Source organism: Carcharhinus amblyrhynchos, chromosome 5, assembly GCF_965287045.1.
Source record: "Carcharhinus amblyrhynchos chromosome 5, sCarAmb.v2.hapA, whole genome shotgun sequence".
Lineage (NCBI taxonomy): Eukaryota > Metazoa > Chordata > Chondrichthyes > Carcharhiniformes > Carcharhinidae > Carcharhinus > Carcharhinus amblyrhynchos.
The window spans coordinates 108,354,527-108,381,929 of NC_137328.1; the positions used below are offsets into that span (position 1 = coordinate 108,354,527).

Here is a 27,403-nt window from a genome sequence, read left to right on the forward strand (position 1 = left end):
TCTCCGTATCTGAGGGTATACTTGACCTGTAGATGGTATAACGAAGGTCCCTTAAATTTGTTTCCAGGATGAGTTGGTTTTCTTATGATGAGAAGCTGAGTAAATTAAGAAGAATAAGAGGTAAACTTATTGAAATGTACAAGATTTGGAATGTGCATGCACTCAGAGATTGTTTTCCCAAGCTAAACCTGTTTAAAATAAGTTTAAAGCACTTTACTCTTTGTAGAACTGTTTAAAGCATTTATTTATTGTATTTACTGCTTTAAGAATTCTGAAGGAGTGGTTAAAAGGCATTTGTGGACCAGCCTGCTTTAATTATCAAGGGGCCACACGGTGAAGCCTTCCATTGTTTGCTGAAGCAGAGAGAGAGGGCTAAGATTTTACCTGTTAAAAACCTGTTTAAAATAAGTTTAAAGCACTTTACTCTTTGTAGAACTGTTTAAAGCATTTATTTATTGTATTTACTGCTTTAAGAATTCTGAAGGAGTGGTTAAAAGGCATTTGTGGACCAGCCTGCTTTAAATCAGCGCCAGGTTTAAAAGGAGGCCTGGTGTAGACAGCGGGCAGCGGAGTGAGTGGGAAGCAGAGTGAGTTAATAGGGCTTAATATCAAAAAGGGCTTGGAGGAAAAAAGGCCAGGTGAGTTTGTTTGAAAAAACAAGGAAAAAAAAATTTTTTTCAAAACTACTACAGCAGGAAACAAGGAAAAAAATTTTTTCCCCATAAAAAATTACAGTGAATAATGGAGGGGCATGTGATGTGTGGTTTCTGTATGATGTGGGAACTGGTGGACCCCAGGGTCCTTCCCAGTGACCATGTCTGTAGTAAGTGCAGGTTGCTGGAGGAGCTCCAGCTCAAGGTGGATGAGCTGGCCTCTGAGCTACAGACACTGAGGCTCATCAAGGGGAGAGAGGGTGCCATTGTCAATGGGGTGCAAGTGACATCCACCCCCCCTAGACTGGCTAAATCTAAGGGTCAGGGACAAAAGGGGGCTGCTGGGAGGAGGAAGGGGGGTGAGGAGCGGAGGCCTCAGCCTCTTAATCTGCATAACAGGTTTGAGGTTCTTGCTTCCAGTCTGGAAGAGGATGAGGCAGGTGAGGTTGGTGAGCAAACTGCACACGGTACAGTGATGCAGCAGGACATAGGCAAAGAGAAAGGGAAAAGGAACGTAGTAGTGATTGGGGATAGTGGGGTGAAGGGTATTGACACTGTCCTTTGTCACAATGACAAAGTGCACAGAAGGGTGTGTTGTCTGCCTGGTGCTCGGGTCCTGGATGTCGCAGCTGGGCTGCAGAGGAATCTGGAGTGGGAGGGTGAGAACCCGGTCGTTGTGGTACATGTGGGTGCCGGCGACGTAGGCAAAATGCGAACTGAGGATCTGGGGAGGGAGTATGAAAAGCTGGTAATGGAATTAAAGAGTAGAACCGACAAGGTGGTCGTCTCTGGGCTACTGCCTGAACTGAGTGCAGACGGGCGTAGGGTTGACAGGATAAAGGAAGTGAATGGGTGGCTCAGGGATTGGTGTGGGAGGAATGGGTTCGAATTTATGGGGCATTGGCACCAGTATTGGGGTAGGTGGGACTTGTTCGGGCGGGATGGGGTGGGTCTGAACCGTGCTGGGACCAGAGTGTTGGCGAATCGAGTAAAGAGGACTGTAGACAGGGCTTTAAACTAATTAGGGGGGGGGAGGGTGCAAGGGTAGGTGACGCTACGAGGTCTAAAGTTAAGGATAGGGTACAGGTAAGGGAAGAGGCCGAGGATGTCCCAATTGGTGGCGTTACGGCAAATAGGGTCCAGGTGAAGGCTGGGATGAAAGCGCTTTATCTGAATGCACGAAGCATTCGGAATAAAGTGGATGAGCTGGTGGCGCAGATCGACACAAATGGATACGATCTGGTGGCCATTACAGAGACGTGGCTGCAAGGTGACAGGGACTGGGAGATGAATGTACAGGGCTATCAAGTGTTTAGGAAGGATAGGCAGGAGGAAAGAGGGGGTGGCGTAGCTCTGCTGATTAAGGATAGTATCAAGGTGGTAGCAAGGGATGATATCGGAGCCAAAGAGCAGAAAGTGGAATCGTTGTGGGTGGAGATTAGGAACAGCAAAGGGAGGAAGATGCTGGTGGGTGTCGTCTATAGGCCCCCGAATAATGATCTGGAGGTGGGGCGGGCTGTTAACGCGCAAATAAGTGCGGCGTGCAGGAATGGGACGGCAGTAGTTATGGGAGATTTCAATCTGCATATTGATTGGTCGACCCATGTTGGACGAGGTGGGCTCGAGGAGGAGTTCTTGGAATGCTGCCGGGATAATTTCCTTGAACAGTGTGTGTTGGAGCCGACGAGGGAGCGAGCTATCTTGGATCTGGTGCTATGTAATGAGGCGGGTAGAATTAGGGACCTTGCGGTGAAGGATCCTCTTGGAGAGAGTGATCATTGCATGGTGGAGTTTCTGTTGCAGATGGAGGAGGAGAAAGTGGGTTCCCGGACACGCGTCCTTTGTTTGAATAGAGGGGAGTATGGTAGGATGAGAGAAGAATTGGCGAATGTGGACTGGGGGAGCGCGTTGGAAGGTAGGTCTGCTGAGGAGCAGTGGAGGATCTTTAAGGAGATCTTTCTTGGTGCTCAGCAGAAATTTATTCCGATGGTCAAAAAGGACAGTAGGAGAAGAGGTAATAAGCCGTGGATAACGAAGGAGGTGAAGGAAAGTGTTAAATTAAAAGCGGAGGAATTTAGAGTAGCTAAGAGCAGTGGGCGAGAAGAGGATTGGGAAAGGTTTAAATGTCAACAAAGATTGACAAAGAAGTTGATAAAGGAGGGTAGGAGAAGCTATGAAGCTGGGCTAGCGCTTAATATAAAAAAGGATAGCAAGAGTTTTTATAAATATATAAAAAGGAAGAGGCTGGCTCGGGTGAACGTTGGTCCTTTAGAGGATGAGAAAGGGGAGCTAGTGGTAGGGGATGGGGATATGGCTAAGGTATTGAATAACTTTTTTGTTTCTGTCTTCACGGAGGAGGACGTGAATAATTTGCCGGGTGTTAGCGATGGAAAGGTGGTAGGACTGGAGGGTCTTAATGACATTACTGTTACTAGAGAGGTGGTGCTCGACAGACTGGAGGGGCTGATTGTGGACAAGTCCCCAGGACCGGATGGAATGCATCCGAGGGTTCTGAAAGAAATGGCGGAGGTTATAGTGGATGCCTTGGTGGTTATTTTCCAGACGTCGCTGGATTCCGGGGAAGTGCCGGAAGATTGGAAAACGGCTAATGTTACGCCGTTGTTTAAGAAGGGTGCCAGGCAAAAGGCAGGGAATTATAGGCCGGTTAGTTTAACGTCTGTGGTAGGTAAAATGTTGGAATCCGTCATTAAGGAGGAAATTGCGAGGCATCTTGAAGGGAATTGCTTGATAGGGCAGACGCAACACGGTTTCATTAAAGGGAAGTCGTGTCTGACAAATTTACTGGAGTTCTATGAGGATGTGTCTAGGGCAGTGGATAGAGGAGAGCCGGTGGATGTGGTCTTTCTGGATTTTCAGAAGGCGTTTGACAAGGTACCTCACAAGAGGTTATTGCAGAAGGTCAGGGGACATGGAGTTGGGGGTAGGGTGTTAGCGTGGATAGAGGATTGGTTGTCAAATAGGAGGCAGAGAGTGGGGGTCAATGGGTGCTATTCGGATTGGCGGTTGGTGACTAGTGGGGTGCCCCAGGGGTCGGTGCTGGGGCCTCAGCTATTTACCATTTATATAGATGATCTGGAGGAGGGAACCGAGTGCAGGGTGTCGAAATTTGCTGATGACACCAAGATTGGGGGAAAGGCAAATTGTGCGGAGGGTGTGGAGAGTCTGCAGAAGGATCTAGATAGGCTGGGCGAATGGGCCAGGAAATGGCAAATGGAATTTAATGTTGGCAAGTGTGAGGTGGTCCACTTTGGTAGGAAGAATGGTAGGAAGGACTATTACTTACGTGGCGAAAAACTGCAGCAGGCGACGGTGCAGAGGGACCTCGGGGTCCTTGTGCATGAGTCGCAAAAACCCAGCTTGCAGGTGCAGCAGGTGGTCAGGAAGGCGAATGGGATGCTGGCCTTCATAGCGAGGGGGATTGAATATAAAAGTAGGGAGGTCTTGCTGCAGCTGTATAGGGCATTGGTGAGGCCGCAGCTGGAGTACTGTGTGCAGTTTTGGGCGCCGCACCTGCGCAAGGATATTTTGGCCCTGGAGGGAGTGCAGAGGAGGTTTACTAGGCTGATACCGGAGTTGAGGGGATTGAGCTATGAGGAGAGGCTGAATAAACTAGGCTTGTACTCGTTAGAGTTTAGAAGAATGAGGGGAGATCTCATTGAGACGTATAAGATGATGAATGGGATGGATAGGATAGAGGTGGAGAGACTCTTCCCGCTCAAAAAAGACAGTAGGACTAGGGGGCACAGCCTCAAGATAAAGGGGAGGCGGTTTAGAACGGAGTTGAGGAGGAACTTCTTCACTCAAAGGGTGGTGAATCTCTGGAATTCTCTGCCCGTTGAAGTGGTGGAGGCTGCCTCGCTAAATATTTTTAAGAAGCAGGTTGATGGGTTCTTGATAAGAGAGGGGATTAAGGGTTATGGGGAGAGGGCAGGAAAGTGGAACTGAGCCACGACAGATCAGCCATGATCTTATTGAATGGCGGGGCAGGCTCGAAGGGCTAGATGGCCTACTCCTGCTCCTATTTCTTATGTTCTTATGTTCTTATGTAAAGAACATACTAAGAAGTCTCACAACACCAGGTTAAAGTCCAACAGGTTTATTTAGCAGCACAAGCTTTTTGAGCACTGCCCCTTCCTCGGGTGAGTGGGAGTTGTGTTCACAAACACAGTACATATAGACACAAACTCAATTTACAAGATAATGATTGGAATGCAAGTTTTTACAGGTAATCAAGTCTTAAAGGTACAGACATTGTGAGTGGGGAGAGGGCCAAGCACAAGTTAAAGAGGTGTGTATTATATCTAGCCACAAGTTAGTGAGATTTTGCAAGCCTAGGCAAGTCATGGAAGTTACAAATAGTGTGACATAAACCCAAGATCCTGGTTGAGGCCATCCCTATGAACTTGGCTATCAGTTTCTGGTCAGCAATTCTGCATTGACACCCATTAAGACTGAGAATTTCTTTCATTCAGAGGGTTGTGAATTTTTGGAATTGTTCATCCCAGGGAATTGTGAATGCTCCATTATTGATCATTCAATGCTGGGATAGATGTATAGGTAGCTTTTGGGTTTATCTTAAAAAATTTTTTTGAACAAGAGTGTGACATTTGCAATTCTCTGGCACTACTGTCTTTTTGAAGAGGATTGGAAAATTGTGGCCAGAATCTGCAATTTCGACTTTTGTTTCTCCAGCATCGTTGGATACATCTCATCCGGCTCTTGTCACTCATCAACTTTTAAGCACATACGTACATATGAACAAGAAGCAGGAGTAGGTCATTTGGCCCTTCAAGCCTGCTCTGCCAATAAATAAGATCATGGCTGATCTGATATTAACCTCAAATCTGCATCTGTGTTGCTCCAGCCAGCTTTTCTAATATCTCCTCTTAATAAATTAAATCGATTCAGCAAGATAGTTAAGATTGAAGATTAACACATAGTTAAATGATAAATTGAAACTTTACATCTGTTGAAGGTAAATTGCTTGTGTTGTTGGATAGTGGTGGTCCTAAATACCAAACGATCTTCCCGAGGATGATGGCTAATTAGGCTGTTGAACCAGAAGCCATTTACATCTAAAGTGCTGAAGGAAATGACACAGATGTTATGCAAGCTGTAGACTCACATATTTAATAGGTCTTTGAAGTCTGGGATTATCCTAACGGATGGGTGGTGTTATGATTGGTCCCAGGGTGAGGTCCCTTAATTTATGATTCCAAACAAGTTATTCCCAAATTGTTTTGCTGCCAGATAAGGAAGAGTGAACTGGCTTCCCTTCTTTATCCAACCCCTTTGGTTGGTCACAATAAGGTTAATAAGATATAATAATAATATAGCTAATTATCTATATTGCATGTTGTATTGAACCAGTTTGATTTTAGTGTTTGTGTGTAAGCATTAAAATATATTTTACATTTTATCAGCATAGAAAATCTGTTTACAATAGAATAAATGAGCAAAAGATAATTTAAATGCTGAAAATATGCAATAAAACAAAATGTCGGAAACACTGAGCAAGACAGTCAACATCTGTGGTGAGAACAGATGGATTAATGTTGACAAACGCTGCCTAACGGTGTGCTCCCTGTATTTTCTGTTCAAGTTTATTGCAGTGTTCCATAATAGGAATTGGAATTTGTTGATTCTGCCTCTTCCTCCCAAGTGCAGGCACACAAAAAAAACAATTTAAGAATCCCACCACTGCTAAAACTGATGTGGCATAGAACAAGATCAAGCCAAAGAACAGTCCAAATTTACATGGTTCAGTACCACACTTTACCCGCCATTATGACCTGGTGGGTAAATGCATATTTGGAATTCTTTCTTTTGTTTTCTTCCCCATTTTATTGAAGTTGCCATAATGTTTGCTGATCAAATATCCTTCTCTCAATCATCCATTCCTCTTCCAATCCCGCTGAGTCTAAGGCTCTCACCACCATGCTCTTCCATTGGATTTCATGCCTTCCTCCTGACAGTCTCATCTCCATCATACACCTCACTACATAACCTCACAACAAATGACTACATACCACTTCAGCCTCACCTTAGCCTCTTTCTTTAACGTTTTCACTACCTTCAGTGACTGGTTTTTGATTTTGTCATTTCGAGCTACTCTACATATCCATCATAGCATCCCCATCTCATCCAATCGTTCCTCAATTCAGAATTCCATCATTGTAAGTTCAGTTCTACTGTTAGATGTGATTGGAATTAATTTTTATTCCATCAATTTTTGTAAAAAAAAGCAGGCAGCAGTAAAGATTTACTGAATGTCCGTAAACCACTTGAGTTTGTGCTATTTTAGCCTTCATTATTATTCTTAAAGCGATGCAGCCAAATAAATACACATGCTTGTATGTAGTAATATCAAAAAATCTTGGTATTAGTTATAACTATAGTAAATTTTCATTGACCATATAATCAATCTCTATTTGTATTTTGAATGCAATTTATATTGCCCTAGAGTTTGTAAGACTATTTTAATTATGTCTTTATATTATTTGTACTGATAAACTTGATTTATCTTCTGGGAGACAGTTCTCCATAGAAATCTGCCTGGGGATTCCATAGTCAGTCATGTGGGAGACATGGCCTGCCTATCTAAGTTGAATTTTCTGGACGGTGGTCTTCATGCTGTTAGAATACCATAGAGGTCTTATAGTGCATGAGGCCATTCAGTCCATCGAGTCAGCATTGAGTTTCTGACAGAGCATCTTACCCAGGCCCACCCCCCCTCTCTATTTCATAATTCCATGCATTTACCATGGCTATTTCACCTAATCTGCATATCTATGGACCGTGGGAGGAAACCAGAGCACCCAGAGCAAACCCACTTAAGTCTCCAAGGCTGGAATTGAACCAGGTTCCAGAGCACTAACAGCAGCACTATTAACTATTCAATCCCATGTAGATAGCCCACCATAAGAACATAAGAAATAGGAGCAGGAGTAGGCCATCTAGCCCTTCGAGCCTGCCCCGCCATTCAATAAGATCATGGCTGATCTGTTGTGGCTCAGTTCCACTTTCCCGCCCTCTCCCCATAACCCTTAATCCCCTCTCTTATCAAAAACCATGATTTGTGATTTTGTCCTGTCATCAAATTCTCCTGAAGGACCTCCAGTGTCTATGGTGGAAGCATTCCTGAACTTTGATGTGATGCCTGGAGCAGAGATAGGATTCTGAGCAGGGTGGTAAGAACACTGACCTGGCAGAATTTAGTATTAATCTTCAGTTGAATGCCATGCTGCTTCCAGACATGATCATGGAGTTGGCAGTGGGCGGAGCTTGCTTTGATGAACACACGGATATCTTCATTGCTGGTGGCATTCTTAGACAGCACACTACCAAGGTCTGAGAATTTTCTACTGCCTTGAGACTCGTGACATCAGTGGTTATGTCTGGTGCTTCACAGTCTGTGTCTGGTGCTGGTGAAATATGCAATTGGTCTGGAAACTCTGATTTGGAGATCAAAGCTTTTTGTAGTAGTCAAGATTTGATTGCTGGAGTCTAGATGTCCTCCTTGTTGAGGGCAGCTAGGATACAATCACCTGCACATAGATGATCTCTGATTATTGCGTCTGTGACTTTTTTGGAGGCATGCAATCTGGAGATTGAAGAGCTTCTCTAAATGAACCCAATGTTGATGCTTGCAAACACATCCACAGTAGCTTCCTTAAGCATTGCAGCAAAAGAGCTAAAAGAGTTGGGGAGCCCCATTCATTTGTACCACCCATTGTAAGTGAACATCTTATCTGAAATTTTTGCCATTTCCTTTCCAGCTTTCTAAATCCTTCACTCACCTGGCAATTTTCATTATACTTCTCTTCTTCCCACTGCCCAGTATTTCTCTGACCCCATTTAAAACATTCTGAAAAATCTTCCCTTATATAAGAACAACTAATGAGTTGTTCAGTACATGATTGAGGCAGCTGCCAAAATACAAACAATTTTTCAACACAGCCACACCAGAAGGCACAAAACAATACCAAAGATGAAATATCTTTAATATTAAAAAAGTACAAAACAGAGAGGAAGGATAGTTGAGAGGGTTTGTTTTATACAAGTATATTATTTTCTGAAACAAACTTACAATGATGTATAAAGCAGTTTAGAAAGGTCTACACCAAAAACTAGCGAAGAAAATCATAATGTTACATTAACAAACTGGTAAAAGATTCCAACCATAACTCAGAATTGACCATACAATCTTGTAGTAGGTAAAGGTGCATCAGCAGGTCGCTTTATTTTAACAAATTTATTGCCAGAAGTAGACAGTAATCCTGAATGAATCCTGACTTGTAATAAGGTGTTCAAAAATCTGGTACGTAGTGCTGATCCCATTATAACCAGTGTAATAACTTCAAGCTTTATTTTGAAACACACGACGACTCTCCCACTTTACATTTTAAATTAGTTACTGTGTCTCACCACCTGCAGCAGAAACTGGCAAGGTCCATTGGTCAGAGTGCACAGGAGAGACTGCTTTGAAATTCAAACATGCAGGACATCAGAGATTAGAACTCACTGCCACTAAATCCAAACGCAAAAGATATACAATTGACTAAACTGAAACTGGGAAACTCATGCTTTCTGTCTCCCATTCTGGCATAATCTTTACTCACAATATCCATCAGAATACAATAAAGCAGACCTCCAAGCTATCATTATAACTTTCAACAAGCAACTAACTGGTTACAGCATGTCAAAAATTTCAAAGCTACATCTTGAATTTTATTGTCAAAATTATATTACTCCTTCTTGTATTACATCACTCTGCATTTGGATTAAATTGATAATGTAAGAAACATTATCTATTAACTTGCAACATTATCATGTATTCAAAATATAGGAAACAGTAGCAAAGTGGTATTATCGCTAGACTAATAGTCTAAAGGCCCAAGCTAATGCTTTAGGGACATGGGTTCAAATCTCACCTCTTGGCTGGTGAGATTTAAATTTACATTTTGTTTCAGCAGGTGTCGTGCCCCTGAGGATAGGGTTCTCTGCAGGAGGGTGTGACTGACTGTGAGAAACTAAATAGTGGGGATGAGGGGAGATGTGATGAGGGGAGAAGATAAGAGAGGAGAATAGCAATAAGGAAAAATCAGACTGTGTCAGTCAGAAACAGAGCATACAAACATAAAAATGTGCCAGCTGTTTAAGCGAGAGACTGTGAATAAAAATGACAAAACTAAAGGCACTCTATCTGAATGCACACAGCATTCACATCAAGATAAATGGACTGATGACACAAATAGAAGTAATTTGGTGTGATCTAATTGCCACTAAAGTGACATGGTTACAGGGTGACCAAGGCTGGGTGCAGAAAGTTCTAGAATAGTCAGCATATAGAAAGGATAGGCAAAAAGGAGGTAGAGTGATAAGAGCCAATGATTTTTCACAACAAAGGTTCACCAGACTAATTCCTGGGCTGATGGGATAGTTCTATGAAGAAAGATTCAGGAGGCTGAGCCTGTATTCTTCAGAGGTTAGGAGGAGAACAGGTAATCTCATTGAAGTGTACAAAATACTTACAGGGCTCGACAGAGGAGATGCAAAAAGGTTGCAGAGGTCTAGAGCCAGTCTCAGAATGAGAGGTAGCCATTCAGGACCAAGATGAGGAATTTCTTCAGTCAGAGAGTAGTAAATAATTTGAATTATCTGCCCTAGAAGTTTGTGGAGGCTTATTCATGGAGTATGTTCAAAGGAGATGTTGAAGATTTCTAGATACCAATGGCAGAAAGGGATATGGGGACAGCACAGGAAGACGGCGTTAAGGTAGAAGATCAGCACAATCTAGTTAAATGGCAGAATAGGATTGAGGGGTTAAATGGTCTACTCTTGTTCTTATGAAAGATTTATCACAAAATTTAAAACCTACATTGAAGTATCTGAACCCTAGAACATAAACAGTTCAGTTAAAGGCCCACTGCCTGGATGCAAAGCCTGCTGATCAGTAATTACTTGATTTTGAAATGCACTTTAAGAAATTTTGCCTGATAAATCGCCATTAATTATGTTTTCTTTGAATGTTTTCTTTGAATGATTTTGCATTCAAATACCCATTTGTTTACAAACTCATTTTTTTAAAGAAATAGTACATTGTTAATTCACTTGCACATCACTGAGTGCCATTCAAACTCTTTGGCAGTACAGATATTTAATCCCTGCATGTGTCAAAACCTACTCTTACATGTGCACAATTTTAAGATTAATATGTTTTACGATTTTACGTTTTGGTTTGTAAGATATGATTCTTGTTTGGGAGACTGATTTTAAATGTAGGAGCGGTGAAAGAAAATTTGGTCTGAATAGCTGGCTAACAGGTCTGGAATAATTACAAATCAGGGGGAGATCCATGTAATGTTAGTGAAGAGGTGAGGTGTTAAAAAGTTAAACATTGGGAGCTCATTAACCATCTCGAGAAGATAGTTGTGTGGACTCAGGAGGAGGTTTAAGTTGTTCATGTAGATTTCAGAAGGGTTTAATGGCAAATTGTAACAAAGGAAGGTTTTAAAGTACCCACTTACCCAGGAAAAGCTTAAATTTGAAGGAAACTGGTTTGTACTTCTATCTGAAAACACACTGTCTGTCACATTACCATGGAGATGCTTGAAGGGGTAAGAAAGATTCTGTCGTTTTAATATTTTTCAAGCCCACGGAATAATCAGCCTAGAGCAGTTTGTGAGAAGGCAGTCTACGTTCATACCAAGCCAGGACAAGAAGCCAAGAGGCCATCAGGAACCAGGAGTGTTTCCAATTCGGAGTCCCTGCTCAGGAATTGGGAGCAGGGACCCTGCTGGGAAGGAAACTTTCAAATTCATGAGCAATTAAAGACTGTCAGGTCTGCCTAATGAAGCCAGTGGAAGAAACTGGCAGTGCAAAGAACGGGAGTTCTGGAAGTTTTATGTGCCAGACAGGGACACAAAGGGGAATCAAAGTGAAATATTGGGAGCTCTTTGGTTTAGTTCCAGGATAATTAAATGACTGCTCACAAAACTCTAACGTAAAAAGGTTGAAATTAAGAATAGGATGGGAAGAATTCTGCTAGGAAGTTTGGTCTAAACTACATTGCTTACAAGGTATAATATTAGTTAGTAGTGCTTGCTTTGTTTTGACATATGTCACAGTAAAAGTGTTTGTCTCAAATGTGAAATCTTATTGCGTGGTCTTTTCATTTAATAACTGGGAATTTGAATTTTTAAGAATCATTATCAGTCGCTATGGAGAACACTCTCCAAGTTTGAAAACATTAGCATTCAGCATCAACTGAATTTTCAATTTGTTTAACCGTAAATTTCTGTTATTGATGCTATGCAACGAAGCTTAGGCCTAATTAAAGGATAGTTACTTGCAATAGCACACACAAAAGAAATATCCAAAGATGATGTGAAAATCCAACACCTAACATCATATACAGCCAATTCTGATGAAGCAGCAATCTAAAATGTTAACCGTTCTTGCCCCACAGGCAGAGTTTGCTCAAATGGTTCCGACCATTTTCTGCTTTTATAATACTGCTCTAATCAAATCTGGTCAGTCATGGGACTACAATCAATTTAACTTCAAGTATGTTTAAATTTCTCAGCAACACAAAAAGGAGATATAGTTGACTGTAAACATGTATTTCATCCAAACTTGAAATCTGAAACACATCAAAGCAGTGGCTTTGCATTTCGAAATGTTTTGACAGGTTCCAAAGCTGGAAGCAATGTTTCCAGGGTTGAGGTACAGAACATTAATTTTGAATTAGTTCAAAGCAAAGCACCTGAACAGGTTTCCGAGTCACAGAATTTGTGTTAGAAATCCTGTGGCCAGCCTCTTTTTTTTGCGGAGCGGCTCTGAACAACTGCAACATGTTCTTCTCTCTCATTACTTCTGTTTTTAACTGACGTTCAAAAAAGCACTTTTAATTGACGTGGACTGTTATATAGACATTGACTATTTAAATTGGCAATTGAGTTTGGGGTTATTTTGAACTGTCACACAGTACAAATAAAATTTCAATTAATTTTAAATGGAGCTCTACTCTTCTGCATAGGACTCCTCTGTAGCAGCAAAAGATGGGAAAGTGGTGTCCCTCAGAGATCAGTGCTGGGACCACTGCTGTTTTTCACCACTTACACACAGACGGTTTGGACTCGGGAATCAGAAATGCAATTACAACATTTGCTGGCGACACCATATTGGGAAGATATAGTTAACACAGGAAGACTAGAACAATACACAGGAAGACATTAATAAATTTGCTGAAAGGGTGGGTAATTAGCGAATGAACTTCTGTACAGCTAACCACAAGGTGGTGCATTTTGGTAGGAAGAATAAGGAAGTCTTATATTCCTTAGAAAATAAGTGTCTAAATAGGGTAGGGGAGCAGGGGGATTAGAGCACTTGGTTAATTTCTAGAGGGAAAGAGCTGAAAATTGGGCCAGTTATGCTGAACTTGCATAGAATCATGGTTAGGCCACACTTGGAATATTGGTCTCTACGTTATAAAAAAGGATGGAAAAGAACTTGCACAAAGCCTAAATATTGAAGCGGATCAAATAAATCAAATGACCTCTTTCTGTGCTGTGAATACTGTCTAAAAGTAGGAAAGCAGGTGAGTGGAGGGGTTTCTTAACATCTATGAAGTAAATCTATTTTTTAATACATTCATACTTTCCAGATATAATCTGAATCCAAAAATATTCCCCAAGCATACTTTAATTATTTCAGCTGTGTCTACAATCTGTCCCAAAAATACTAAACGTATAAATCTTTGATTCTAAATTAATTTTCAATAAATGTATTGGTTAATTCAATACGTGGTAGATTATTGAATCCTGATCTTTATATTATCTTTCCAAACCATTCCTGCACAGGATTCAAAAGGCTTACAACTACAAATAAGTAACATTCTGGTTTTGTTAAACTTTTATACAAGTCAGTAGTTAGGTTTCAGAAGGAGTAGTGTTTAATGCCGGTCGTTGTACTTTAGAAAGGTGTCATGGCCTTGGAGAGGTTGCAGTGATCACTAGAATGATATGAAGGACAAAGAACTTCTGTCACTTTTCTAACCACCAGTGGCTCACCCTGATGGTACGTCATTCAAAATGTTCTTTCCAGACAATTCAAGTCACAAAAATCTACCACTATACTACTGTTTTCCACAATTCAGGGAATTTAGGTTTTGATCAGGCATTAAGACACTTCTATTCAGAGCTCAATTTAAATTCCACAAGCATCCCATCACTTGGGCACTTCTGCCTTCCTGATCCCATTATTTAATCTCAGCTGTCAAAATACAAGAGGTATAGCAGGTACTCCTTGCTATGGAATATCTTTCACCATTGAAGATTGTCTGCTGGACAATCATTCTGTTCTTAAGAAAGCATTTGCAATATACTGCAATAATCACACTAGTCCAATATCAGAGCTTTCATGTTGTGGGTCTTGAATAGAATTTATTTTAAATTCTCATGGAACCAAATGTTAAGTTTATGGTTGAGATGTTGAATTGTTGGCCTAAAAATAAGTTAAAAAATAGGAAATGGAAACAATTAAAAACAATATTCAGGTGAAAACATCTTGAAACAACTGTACACAACTATTTTGGTGGCACTGTAACATTCCTTCAACTGGCAGAACTACAAATCCTAATCATGTCATTAAAAAACAATAGATATTAAAATCCACTCCTGCCTCATTTAGGTGAAGGTGAGCAGCCGAGAACAGGCAATGAAGAATATCTTTCATTAGATTGTATAAAATCTACTCAAAATAAAGCAAACAAATGAATGCTTCATTTTGGATCACGTTCAAAATTTGGTTCAGCTGAATCTTATACTCCACTGGGCTGCCACTTAAGGTTGAATTGGAAATGATCTCTGTTCAAACAAAATCCAGTTGCCCCTCATTGCTGGTTTAAAAAGACAATCCAAGCCAGGCATTCATCCTAATCTGAAATAGCAGTCTAGTTGTTAACTGAGACCAGCAAAAAAAAACGCAACATGATCGGAATCTTCACCCTGAGATAAGCTGCGTAGTGTGCTTTATTCCAGACTTTGTACAGCCTGCTGAAATGTATGTAATTCCCTAACCAAAAGCATGTTAACCTGCCAGGGGGCTGAAAGAATGGGCAGGCCAGAAGACAATTTTTTTTTCCATTTTAGATAATAGGGGCTACTTTGCCATTTCTCAGTTTGGACAGTATCAATCTGGGTTTTAGGAGTACCCAATAGTGTCAACACATTTCCACAAGTTGATCATTTACAATGATTTGGTGTGGGGGAAACACCCATAGTTGGGTAGTAGAGGGAGGATGTTCTCTTCAGCTGAAGTTATAATTCTAGGATAGAGTAAGAGGGTGCTTTAATCAGTACCCAGAAACGATGATGGAAGATCACTGAAGCTCTGTTATACACAATGTAAAAAAAACATTAAATTTGCTTCTCCTTTAAAATAAATCAAGTAGCCACAAGGACATTTATTACAGTAAATTGAAGGGTACTTCTGGATCAATATTACTTGATTTGCACCAAGAACCCAGAAAATAACTTTTGATCACAGTATTTCTTTCTATTTTTAGAAACTGTAGGGTACTGCAGCTTTCATCTTCTCCCAAAAGAAATCAAAATAATCCCTCACTACAACTGCAATGTGCCTTTTAAAATCAAGTAAATTATCAATAAATTTCTGTTGCATTTTTCGAAGTATATGTACATAACACTTTTCCAATTACTTCAGAAGACGATTTACAAGCGCTTTTTACCTTGTGCTCGGTTCTAAGGGATTGACTAATGCAGGAGCTAGGTTTAACCGATGCAAATCCTCACTCAACAGAACTAAATCCTCAATTTCACTTCCTTTGAATTTTCTTTTACATATCTTCACTGTAACCTTCTGTTTCAGGAACAGCTTCATAGCCTCCTTAGCAGCCATTTCTTTGGCACTCACTTTGCATTTACCATATCCTGTTGCCAAATACACTGACTTGCACCTTAGTTCACAAACAATCCCTTCACGGGCAGAGCTTTGTGGTAAATGCAGTTCAGAAATATCTTTTAGGGGGACGCAAACACTTTCGAGGGTCCCCTTTGCTGACTGGATGCAGTTAGTCAAGATGCTCAAATGGTTAAGCTCATTGCTGAAACCACCAGCTGACACCAACTTCCACGCAATAGCCTTGTAGAGTTTGTTATAAAAAGTCTGTTTCTCTTTTACAGCTTCAGGAGTTAAACTGACCACTGTTATGGGGGTCTTGCAGCTTTGCAGGACAGGGGGCTGCACAGCCTTTTGGGAACTGCCAACAGAGGCAGGGCGATCAACAATGTCTGGCTGAATACTGGGCTTAACCTCTGCAGAATTAGATGAGAAATGCTTGGTCTGCGCTGGAGCTTCAGGACGATGCAGCACTGTCTGCTGTTGGGTGACAGGAACCTGTGGAGGAGTACTGACTTTCTTCACTTCACTTGCTCTCGGCACTTGGCGGACCTCTTTTTGATTTGAGCTGGTGGATGGTGCAGGACAGACAGGAGGTTGGATCTGAACTTCAGGCAAAGGAGCCGCAGGTTCACTAACAGGAAAGCCATCCAGGCCTGGGATTCTGGTATTATCCACATCCTGGCTGCCGTTTCCTGTACATTCAGACGTCGTAGCAAATTCCATGGCAGTGTCTTCTTTCTCTGGCTTTTTCGTCGAACATAGCTGTTCTTTCGTTGTTTCTGTCGAAACAAACATAATTGTGTGGAATCCATGTTATGGCATACACTTTAAATCGAATGTACATAAACATTTTAAAACGCTGACAAGAAATCCAGGCACAGGCTTTCACAGCAGTGCAGTATACTTATGCATTATCTCATTAATTAAAAAGCTGCCATTTAGTTTTAGTTTAATTTATTTATTAGTGTCACAAGTAGACATACATTAACACTGCAATGGAGTTACTGTGAAAATCTCCAAATCATCACACTCTGGCGCCTGTTTGGGTACACAGAGAGAATTTAGCAGGGCCAATGCACCTAATGAGCATATCTTTCGGACTGCGGGAGGAAACTGGAGCGTCCAGTGGAAACCCATGCAGACTCTGGGTCAGTGTGCAGACTCCATACAGACAGTGATCCAAGTCAGAAATTGAACCCCAGTCCCCGGCGCTGTGAGACAGCAGCGATAACCACTGTGCTGCCCATCTGAAGAAGTAACATTTGATTTATGATGGGCGGGGGGAGGGAATATTTAACGTGTAAGGGATCACATTCTTCAATCAGCTTGCAGTTAATGTTGCTGGTTTATGGTGACTGAATAAGGCATTTATTACATGAATTTATGAGTTCCCCTAAAATTTACAAATCAAATTCCACAATTCTGCCTGTTTTTCCCTGAAAGTGAGTGTTTCTGTTTGTAATTCAACAAAGGGAATATCAATCAACTCCACCCAGCTCAATCTTCATCCCTAAAATCAGGCATTACTATGTACCTACTTACATTGAAGGCATCATGCACAATTTTGTCATAAAGTTTACTAGCAGCCCAAATCAGTGCATAGGGCATTTTAAACATTTCAGCAACTCTAGCCCTATACAATTTAACTACAGTTCCATAAGTTAAATTAAATGGAAGATGCCTTCGTAATAGCATGCGCTGAAGTTCAAACTCTTAATTTCATAGCTACATTTTACTTGGTCTAATAGTCAAATGCATGGATAAGTCAGCTTTTTCATCATATTGTGTGGCATACGTGCTGATCACTATTAAGTTAAACTAGAGTTAAGTGGCAAGCACCTTTTAAAGGCAGTCGATAATAAGGCAAAATATTCTTTTTGCTCAACAAAAAACAAAAGTTAAAAAGGAAAAGCCAGGCACATCCTGGTATTTGGTTCAGGAGTGGATGCCACCTAGTAGAAACGATGTGGAGATGCTGGCGTTGGACTGGGGTAGGCACAGTAAGTAGTCTCACATCACCAGGTTAAAGTCCAAAAGATTTATTTGGTAGCATGAGCTTCTGGAGCGCCACTCATCTGATGAAGGAACGGCGCTCCGAAAGCTCATGCCACCAAATAAATCTGTTGGACTTTAACCTGCTGTTGTGAGGCTACCTACTGTACCTAGGAGAAACTCACTGGTTTATCTGTTCAGCTGATGGAAAACATTTGACAGACGCTGGAATTAAAAGGAATTAAACTGTAGCATTACATTTCCTCAAGGTGCAGGAACACCTTTGTATAAACTTTACACTTTAGTTAATTTATTCAGTTCCAATTTAAGTAAAGAATCTTACTTTTCTATTTGGTAAAGCGCTACATTTAATGGTGATGAGTGTGGAATTCTTCACGTGGTCTATGAATGATTTGCTATTTTTACCGTAAATTCACAGGACTTGGACTAATTTATCGCTAATTAAGAGACAGTCCAATGTAGCATTAGACAGAATGAATAATAATGAACTTATATATCATATTTAAAGGAGCCATATGAATTCAGCCCTCCTCCTTCCGGGGTTGTAAACCTCCTAAACAAAACGAGCAATGACAGTTTCAACAGAAAATGCTGGAATTGCTCAGCAGGTCAAGGCAACATCTGTGGAGAGAGAATCAGAACTAATGTTTCAGGCTGATGACCTTTCACCTGACACAAGGAGACGTTAACTCTGCATCTCACTCCAGAGATGCTGAGTAATTTGAGCATTTTTTTTTGTTTTTATTTCAGATTTTCAGCATTCACATTATTTTACTTTTGTATCAGACAGTTTCAACTTAGGTTCTAGTCAGTCCAGATCCCTAGGACAAAATGAAGCAAATCTTAGCAGGCAATCTAAGACAAGCAGCTACAGAATGGTCAAAAGTCACACGTTTTGGTAACACGAACTTTTGGAGTGCCACTCACCTGATGAAGGAGCGGCGCTCCGAAAGCTCATGCTACCAAATAAATCTCGTAATGATGCACATGGCACACGGAGATTTATTCTGGAGTTGATCCACAACATATCTGACTTTGTCATGTCGAATGTCAACATTGGGTGGCAAACAGAAATCTACTCTCTACCCTATCACTGACATTCACCTATAAAAACTGCAGAAACTCAACATCAGCATGTGCTACAAGGTACAGTCAGAGTAAAGCAGCATAGGTACAACTAGATCAGAGTCGTTTAGAGTAAAGTGGTGAGCTGTTTCATTGGACAGATCGGTTAAGGCAAAAATAAAAAAAATTACATGTTGCTCCTCTCTGTTGTTTCATTGAATGAGTTGAACAGATCACATGAATAGCTTGTCTAATGGGCGAACCAGTCAACTGACAGCAACATAAAATAGGACAACACTAACTAAAAAAGGATGAACTTGTACTTGTATGCTTTCATAAGTCACCTTGAAGTGCTTCGCGGCCCAGCTAAGTACACTTGAGATGCATTCACTATCAGGGCAGTTTGTACTTAGCAAGGTCCCACAATGAAATGGTTAAGCAAGTTTTTTTTGGCAATACAAGTTGAGTAATAAGTGCTGTAATGTGCAGTTGGACTGGGGTAAGCACAGTCAGAAGTCTCCCAACACTGGGTTAAAGTCCAACAGGTTTATTTGGCAGCACAAGCTTTCAGAGCACTGTTCCTTCATCAGCTGAGTGAGGACTTGTGTTCACAAACAGGGCATATATAGACACAAACTCAATTTACAAGATAAGAACATAAGAACATAAGAAATAGGAGCAGGAGTAGGCCATCTAGCCCTTCGAGCCTGCCCCGCCATTCAACAAGATCATGGCTGATCTGTTGTGGCTCAGTTCCACTTTCCCGCCCTCTCCCCATAACCCTTAATCCCCTCTCTTATCAAGAACCCATCAACCCGCTTCTTAAAAATATTTAGCGAGGCAGCCTCCACCACTTCAACGGGCAGAGAATTCCAGAGATTCACCACCCTTTGAGTGAAGAAGTTCCTCCTCAACTCCGTTCTAAACCGCCTCCCCTTTATCTTGAGGCTGTGCCCCCTAGTCCTACTAATGATTGGAATGCGAGTCTTTACAGGTAATCAAGTCTTAAAGGTACAGACAATGTGAGTGGAGAGAGGGCCAAGCACAAGTTAGAGGTGTGTATTGTCTCCAGCCAGCGGTTGTCTTTCCTAAACACGTTAAAGAAGCCATCCCCAATGGACAAGCCCTCTGTATAAACATGACCTGCTCAGATGAGGAGAATCGCAACAGACACCTACAGATGCTGAATGATGCCCTCAAGAACATGGTATGATGCTCGACTCATCAATCGACAGTTCCAATGTGCCACAGCAAAAAACCACACTGACCACTTCAGAAGACAAACATGGGAATGGCGGACAGAGTGCCCTTCATCATCCAGTACTTTCCCGGAGCGGAGAAGCTACAACATCTTCTCCAGACCCTTCAACATGTCATCGATGAAGACGAACATCTTGCCGAGGCCATCCCCACACCCCCACTTCTTGCCTTCAAACAATCGCACAACCTCAAACAGACCACTGTCCGTAGCAAACTACTCAGCCTTCAGCAGAACAGTGAGCACGACACCACACAACCCGCCACAGCAATCTCTGCAAGATGTGCTGAATCATCAGCTCCCATCATCTCACGTGAGAACACGACCTACCAGGTACATGGTACATACTCTTGCAACTTGGCCAACGTTGTCTACCTGATACGCTGCAGGAAAGGATGTCCCGAAGCATGGTACATGGGGTGACCGTGCAGATGGTACGACAACGGATGAAAGAACACTGCGTGACAATCACCAGGCAGGAATGTTCCCTTCCAGGCAGGAAACACTTCAGCAATCACGGATATTCAGTCTCTGATCTTTGGGTCATCGTTCTCCAAGATCGCCTTCATGACACATGACAACACAGAATTGCTGAGCAGAAACTGATAGCCAAGTTCCGCACACGTGAGGACAGCCTCAACCGGGATCTTGGGTTCATATCACGCTATCTGTAACCCCCATGGTTTGCCTGGGCTTGCAAAATCTCACTAACAGTCCTGGCTGGAGACAATACACATCTCTTTCACTTGTGCTTGGCCCTCTCTCCATTCACATTGTCTATATCTTTAAGACTTGATTACCTGTAAAGACTCGCATTCCAACCATTATCTTGTAAATTGAGTTTGTGTCTTTATATGCCCTGTTTGTAAACACAAGTCCTTACTCACCTGATGAACGAGCAGCACTCCGAAAGTGTGTGCTGCCAAATAAACCTGTTGGACTTTAACCTGCTGTTGTGAGACTTCTTACTGTAGTAAGTGCTAGCCAGGACACACAACTCCTTGATGCTTGAGCAAATAATGCCATGGGAGCCTTTAGGTTCACCTGGGATCTCAAATAGGACTTCAGTTCAACCTCTTAACTGAAAAACAGCACCTCTGACTATGCAGCATTCCCTCAATAAAGCACTGTTGTGTCAGCATAGATCATGCGCTCAGCTTTTTAGTCTGTGATTTGAACCAAACAATCTGACTTGGAAGCAAGGGTGTTATTGCTGGGCTATGGTTGACACCTAATGTTTAGCTGAATTGTGGAATCGCACACACAGAAGCAGATCACTTGGGCCATGTTATCTGCTCTTTGAAAAACTGTCCCACCTCATATTCTTTCCGTAAGCCTGAAAAATTAAAAAAAAGGCTTTTTTTGGTCAGAATTTAATCACAAACATGTTGCACTTGCATCTAAAATACTGTTACAGCCAGCACCGAATAAATTGCAATTCATTTTAATTAAACAGATAAAGGTCAAAGGTGACCTTTAAAAAGACACTCCAGTATACAGTTAACCTGCTAACCATTGGTGTTTGAAAGGTCTTTTTTCTTCAGCTTACTGGCAACCAAATCACCCCTTCTTATGTGAACCGGTGCATCTGTAACTTTGATGCCTTCTCCCATCTCCAACACTTTGTCCATTACCGACTCTGAATATCTGAAAAGGACAAACCAGTTACAAGGTGTACACCAAGATTTGCAGATAATTATGCGAACAACTACATTAGCAAAACTTGACTTCCAATCAAACCTGATGATGCATATGCATCGTGCATGATAACTTTGAACCTGGGTTATTCAAACTTGCTTTATGCAGACTTGGACTATTGGACCATGCATCTGTTGAAATTATAGAATTATACGTCACTAGAGTAGGCCACTGAGCCCACTGCACTTGTGCTAGATTTTTGAAAAAGCTTTCCAAAAAGCTTCACTTCCCTGCTCTTTCTCAGTAAGAAGTCTCACAACACCAGGTTAAAATCAACAGGTTTATTTGGTAGCACGGACTTTCAGAGACTGCTCCTTCATCAGATGTATTCACTCATCTGATAAAGGAGGTCGTGCTATCAAATAAACCTGTTGGACTTTAACCTGGTGTTGAGAGACGTCTTACTATGTCCACCTCAATCCAACGCCGGCAACTCTACATCACTACACTTTCCCCACACTGAATCATAGATTCCTACAGTGGAGGAGGAGGCCATTCAGCCCACTGAATTTGTATCAACCACAATCCCACTCAGATCCTATTCCCATAATCATATGCATTTATCCTAGCTAGTGCCCCTGGCACTAAGGAACAATGTTACATGGCCAATCCACCTAATCCACATAGCTTTAGGCTGTGGGAGGAAAGCAGAGCACTCGGAGTTAACCCGTGCAGACACAGGAAGAATGCGCAAACTCCACACGGTGAACCAAGCCAGAATGGAACTCAGGTCCCTAGCGCTGTGAAGCAGCAGTGCTAACCATTATGCTACCGTGCCGCCCTCTTTTCTGCATTGCTGCAACTTCCTTTCTAACTATCCGTCCAGTTCCTTTGTGAAACTTCAACAAAATTCACTACCACCAGCATTTTAGGCAGCTCATTTGAAAGTTCTGCTCACTTGATGGCAATCCCAATTGTATACAGGGTAATTAACATATTGAAAACCCCCAAGACAGGATTGATAATTAATTGGTTGAAAACTCCTCCATTGTGAGATAATGAAAACTCTACCCAGAAGATCACAATTAGCGGGGTGCTGCAGCACAAGTCCAACATGGATCCAGGAACAAATCTATGAATTGGCCTATGTCGAATTCTGACTCTGAGTTCTGCTGTGGTAAATGCTGAACAGGAACTAAGGAAAAAGAAACAGAAAGAGTGGTCTGGGTGGCTCATATGTACCTGATAGAGTACAATTACCAAGGCATTGACAGCAGTAATCCCTAATAAAAAGTAGCTTAGCTGCAGCTGGACTCTGGCACTGAGAGAAGATGGGCAAAACCAATGGGTGTTGAAGTTTATTAGTATCACAAGTAGGCTTACATTCACACTGCAGTGAAGTTACTGTGAAAATCCCCTAGTCGCCACATTCTGGCACCTGTTTGGGTACACTGAGGGAGAATTTAGCAAGGCCAATGCACCTAACCAGCACTTCTTTCAGACTGTGGAAGGAAACTGGAGCATCCGGGGAAATCCACAGAGACACAGGGAGAACTGCAAACTCCTCATAGATAGTGGCCTAAGACAGTTTTCAACCTGTACACAATTGGGAATTGAACCCAGTTACCTGGTGCTGTGAAGCAGCAGTGCTAACCACCGTGCTGCCCTGTCAAGCTGGCAGTAAAATCAAGAAAATACTAACTTAATTGTTCCATGTGGAATGCAAGTGGGAGCCTAATTTCAGTTTGAATTTTGTGGAGGAAAAGCAGCTAGGTGATTTACCATAGCTTAGAAATCTACAGTAGTCCTTACAGAAAGTTGTAATACAGAAAACTATCAGTGGAATTAGTTGGGAAGCATTGAGTAGACAACGAAAACAAAGGACTAAAGCATCTATTGTCAAGGTATATTAAGTGCAGAGTCTTACCACAGAGAGTAGCTGGAACTGAGAAGAATTGATTTTAATTGCAGAGGACTATAGCATACTTCTGGGTTGCCCTGACCGAGGTAAATAACTATAAGTTAAGGGAATTCCTGTGAGAAACTGTAAAACCAAAAGTTCACATTAACTTGGTAGTGCTTGTTTTCATAGAATCATAGAACCCTACAGGGCAGAAAGAGGCCCTTCAGCACATCGAATCTGCACTGAACACAATCCCACCCAGGCCCTCGCCCCACATCCCTACATATTATACCTACTAATCCCTCTAACCTACACATCCCTGGACACTCAGAGGCAATTTCTTAGCATGGCCAATCAACCTAATCCGCACATCTTTGGATTTCATAGAATCCCAGCAGTGCAGAAGAGGCCATATGGCCCATCAAGTCTGCACTGGCTCTCCGACAGAGCATCTTAACCAGGCCCATCTCGGCAATCTCACGTATTTACCCAGATAATCCCCTTAACCTACACATCTTGGGACATTAAGGGGAACTTATCGTGGCAAATCAACCTTCCCTGCACATCTTTGGACTTTTAAAAATGACTTTGTTTCAGATTTTATAGATACGTAAAGTTTGCTTTTGTTTAAAAACATGAAAATTTGTCACATTTCCCTACTGTTTTCTCTTTAAATGCTAACTGTCATAAAGCCACAAAGATTGTGAGTGGTAGGGATAAAAGTTCTGGCCTGTTCACTCATATAGCCTCAGTCGTGGCATTGCGCATTGGTGACTTCTGTCTTGGTCCACCACACTTTGAGAAGGCCATTGCATCGGGCAATTGTGGGTATGAGTTCTTGGAAAAGAATCTCCCAAGAGCATGTTAGGCAGCACCTCATCATAATATACAAAAACACCACACTGCCAACATTCCCCTGAGCACTGTAGGAGCAATGCTCTATCAGCTGTTTGCACTCTAATTTGAATCATGGCCAGTATCAAACTCCAGGCATTCTCATAATGAATCTATAGACAATGCTTTGCTGCAGCTGTCACTCCAATCTATATTTTGCACATCAACTCAGAAGGAAATCAACATGGTGGAACGGCGTAAACAGGGCAGCTTTAGTACAATGTCTCCAATTACACTTTTTTCAAAACCCTGCAACAACGCCCCATTATCTAACTTGTCGGTGGATTTTAAACACACCTGATACACACTGTTCACCGTATTTCCTATCCTATACACAATACTGAGCCTACACTGTGGACATAGCCACTTAAACACAATGATCTGGTTGCCATGCAGATCACTACATCAGTTGTTGCTGGTAGGAAAACAAACTAAAATTGTGGGTAACAAATCCACAGTAAAGATTTTTAGAAAAGATGACACTGGGACAAAGCTGAGAAAGCTAATCACATTTCAAGGTTCAGCTTGTACTTAAACCACAAAGCTTTTATTAACCCTGGAAGTGATTGAACAGAATGCCATCCATCACATATCTATACAGACAACATCCAACTTTCTACCAGTCTCTCATTTTTTTTTCCCTTCTGAAATCCCGTCCCTGAACCCCTTGGTTTCTTAAACTGCTCCTTCAATCCTTCATTTTCACCAAGCTTTCTTAACAGTGGTGAATTTTGTTTGATAACATGCTTTCAAGAATTTTATTCCTTGGTTGACTTTGCTGCATTAGGAGGCGCTGAATCAGCACAGGTTATAAACTCATTCCCTACACCTCTCACTATCCAACCTCCATGGCTTTTGATTTGATTGATTATTGTCACATCTATATGTATACAGTGAAAAAGTATTGTTTCTTGCACATATACAGACAAAGCATACTGTTCACAGAGAAGGAAAGGAGGTGCAGAGTGAAAAGCATAGAACGAGTAAAAGGTAGAATTAGAGACAAAAACAGAAAAAGCTGGAAAATCTCAACAGATCTGACAGCATCTGTGGGGAGTGAATGGAGCCAACATTTTGAGTCTTAGATGACCTTTCATCAGAGCTGAATTAGAAGAATTCTGAAATAAAATTAGAGGGTGTGCTGGGCACAGCTTGCAATCTGGCACCATCGCCCAGATTTAACACTAACATTTCTAAACCAGACACAGAAAAAAAGCCTGGCATTTAAAATAGAACCCCACCTTCTCCCCTCTTCTGATGTGGAATAATAACTTACTAGCTACTTTTTCTCCTTGCCCCACTCTCACAATTAATTCTCAAATGTTAGAAATCAAATTCTAAATTTGACAGTCGTCCAGAGGCAGATCAGAGCAGGTTCATCAGATTGATTCCAGGGACGAAAGGGTTGGCGCACGAAGAGAGATTGAACAATTTTGGCTTATACTTGCTGGAGTTTAGAAGGACGAGAGGGGATCTGACCAAGGTATATAAAATATTAAAAGGGAATAATAAAGTAAATGTAGACCAAATATTTCCCTTTGTGGGGCAATCTAGAACAAGAGGTCACAGATAATAGGTTGAGAAGCGGCAAATTTAAAACTGAGATAAGGAGGAAGTAGTTCTTGCGCGGGGGGGGGGGGGCGGTGGTGGCATTTGTGGAACTTGCTGCCCCCACAGCACGGCGCAGTTTGAGTGGTTGAATGGTTTCAAGAAGGAGATAGAGATATTTCTGATAAAAATATGGGTTAATGGGTTACGGGGAACAGATGGGGAGGCAGATTTGAGATCAGCCATGATCTGATAGAACGGCGGAGCAGGCTCAAAGGGGCTATTTCAGCTCCTACGTTCCCAATCTGAGAACAGTTTAATTGAATTAAAATAAGGGGTGGGAGTGATTCCTCCCTGTGCCTCTGTCATGACTTGCAGCCAGGAGCTGGACTGTCTGAATTTTCACAGCAATTGCACTGCAGTGTTAATTAATGTAAGCCTGCTTGTGACACTAATAAATGAATATAAATGTTTGTTCAGGTGGAAAGGCCCTGAGCTGGCCCAGTGAGGGTGTTGGGCCCTCACTCACTCACTCACTCACCGGCAGCCCAGGAAGACATGGTTGGCCCAGACCATGGAGAGAGCCAGCAGCTGGTCAGTGCCCAGTCCCGGCTCCGGCTCGGCCCCGCTCGCCTTCTGCTCCTCCTTCATGTTGCGGAGGATGAATTCGCGGCGGGCCTTCCAGTGCTTCTCCGGCTCGTGAGCCGCCCGCAGCGTCTCCACCCAGTCCGACAGCCGCCGGTTCTGCTGCAGGAACTCGGACACCAGATCCATGCTGCCCGCCGCCATGACACAACGCCGGAGAGTGGAGGGGAGAGGGGGAGGCCTCCTGGCGGAGCTGAGGGGAACTGCATGGAGAGGCCGCCTCACGGAGCTGAGCGGAACTGCATGGAGAGGCCGCCTCCCGGAGCTGAGGGGAAATGTATGGTGCTGAGTGGTGGAGGGCACCTGGCGGAGCTGAGGGGAACTGCGTCAGGAAGCCACCTGGCGGAGCTGAGTGGTCGAGGCCTCCTGACGGAGCTGAGGGGAACTGTATGGGGAGACCGCCTCACAGAGCTGAGTGGAAATGTATGGAGCTGAGTGGTGGAGGCCCCCCGACGGAGCTGAGGGGAACTACGTGGGGAGGCCACCTGACGGAGCTGAGCGGTGTAGGCCACCTGGCGGAGCTGAGGACAACTGCAACCGGAGGTCACCTCTTGGGAGTTGAGAGGAGGCCACCATGGCTTTTGATTTGTTTTGAACATAGAACATAAAACACTACAGCACAAACAGGCCCTTCATCCCACAAGTTGCGCCGATCACATCTATACCTATTAAGCCATAGACCTATCTATAACCCCCAATCCCATTAGATCCCATATACTCATCCAGAAGTCTTTTAAAAGACCCCAGCGAGTTCGCCTCCACCACCACCGACGGCAGCCGATTCCATTCACTCACCACCCTCTGAGTGAAAAACTTACCCCTAACATCTCCTCTGTACTT

At 42.4% G+C, this 27,403-nt stretch overlaps 1 protein-coding gene across 2 annotated transcripts; it reads right to left on the reverse strand.

Annotated features, from left to right (window-relative positions):
* On the reverse strand, positions 1–26,707 carry LOC145343286 (CDKN2AIP N-terminal-like protein). Of its 2 annotated transcripts, none has more exons than XM_080189429.1 (3): positions 26,460–26,707; positions 21,449–21,582; positions 1–95 (listed from the first exon to the last, which is right to left on the reverse strand). In XM_080189429.1, exons 1-3 carry the CDS (start codon positions 26,705–26,707, stop codon positions 52–54), a joined length of 426 nt encoding a protein of 141 aa, XP_080045555.1. In that variant the 3' UTR covers positions 1–51. The 2 variants fall into 2 exon arrangements, with proteins under 2 accessions (XP_080045555.1, XP_080045554.1); XM_080189428.1 differs by lacking the exon at positions 1–95 and adding an exon at positions 8,653–16,378.
* Positions 26,708–27,403: the final 696 nt, after the last annotated feature.

What these genes read in the sequence shown, in the direction of transcription:
- LOC145343286 (XM_080189428.1), bottom strand. Translation starts at nt 26,707, where the DNA reads ATGGCGGCGGGCAGCATGGATCTGGTGTCCGAGTTCCTGCAGCAGAAC. An exon ending in CATGTCTTCCTGGGCTGCCG is followed by an intron (nt 21,583 to 26,459) that starts GTGAGTGAGTGA and finishes TGTCCTTTTCAG; the next exon opens with ATATTCAGAGTCGGTAATGG. An exon ending in AGACCTTTCAAACACCAATG is followed by an intron (nt 16,379 to 21,448) that starts GTTAGCAGGTTA and finishes TTGTTTCGACAG; the next exon opens with AAACAACGAAAGAACAGCTA.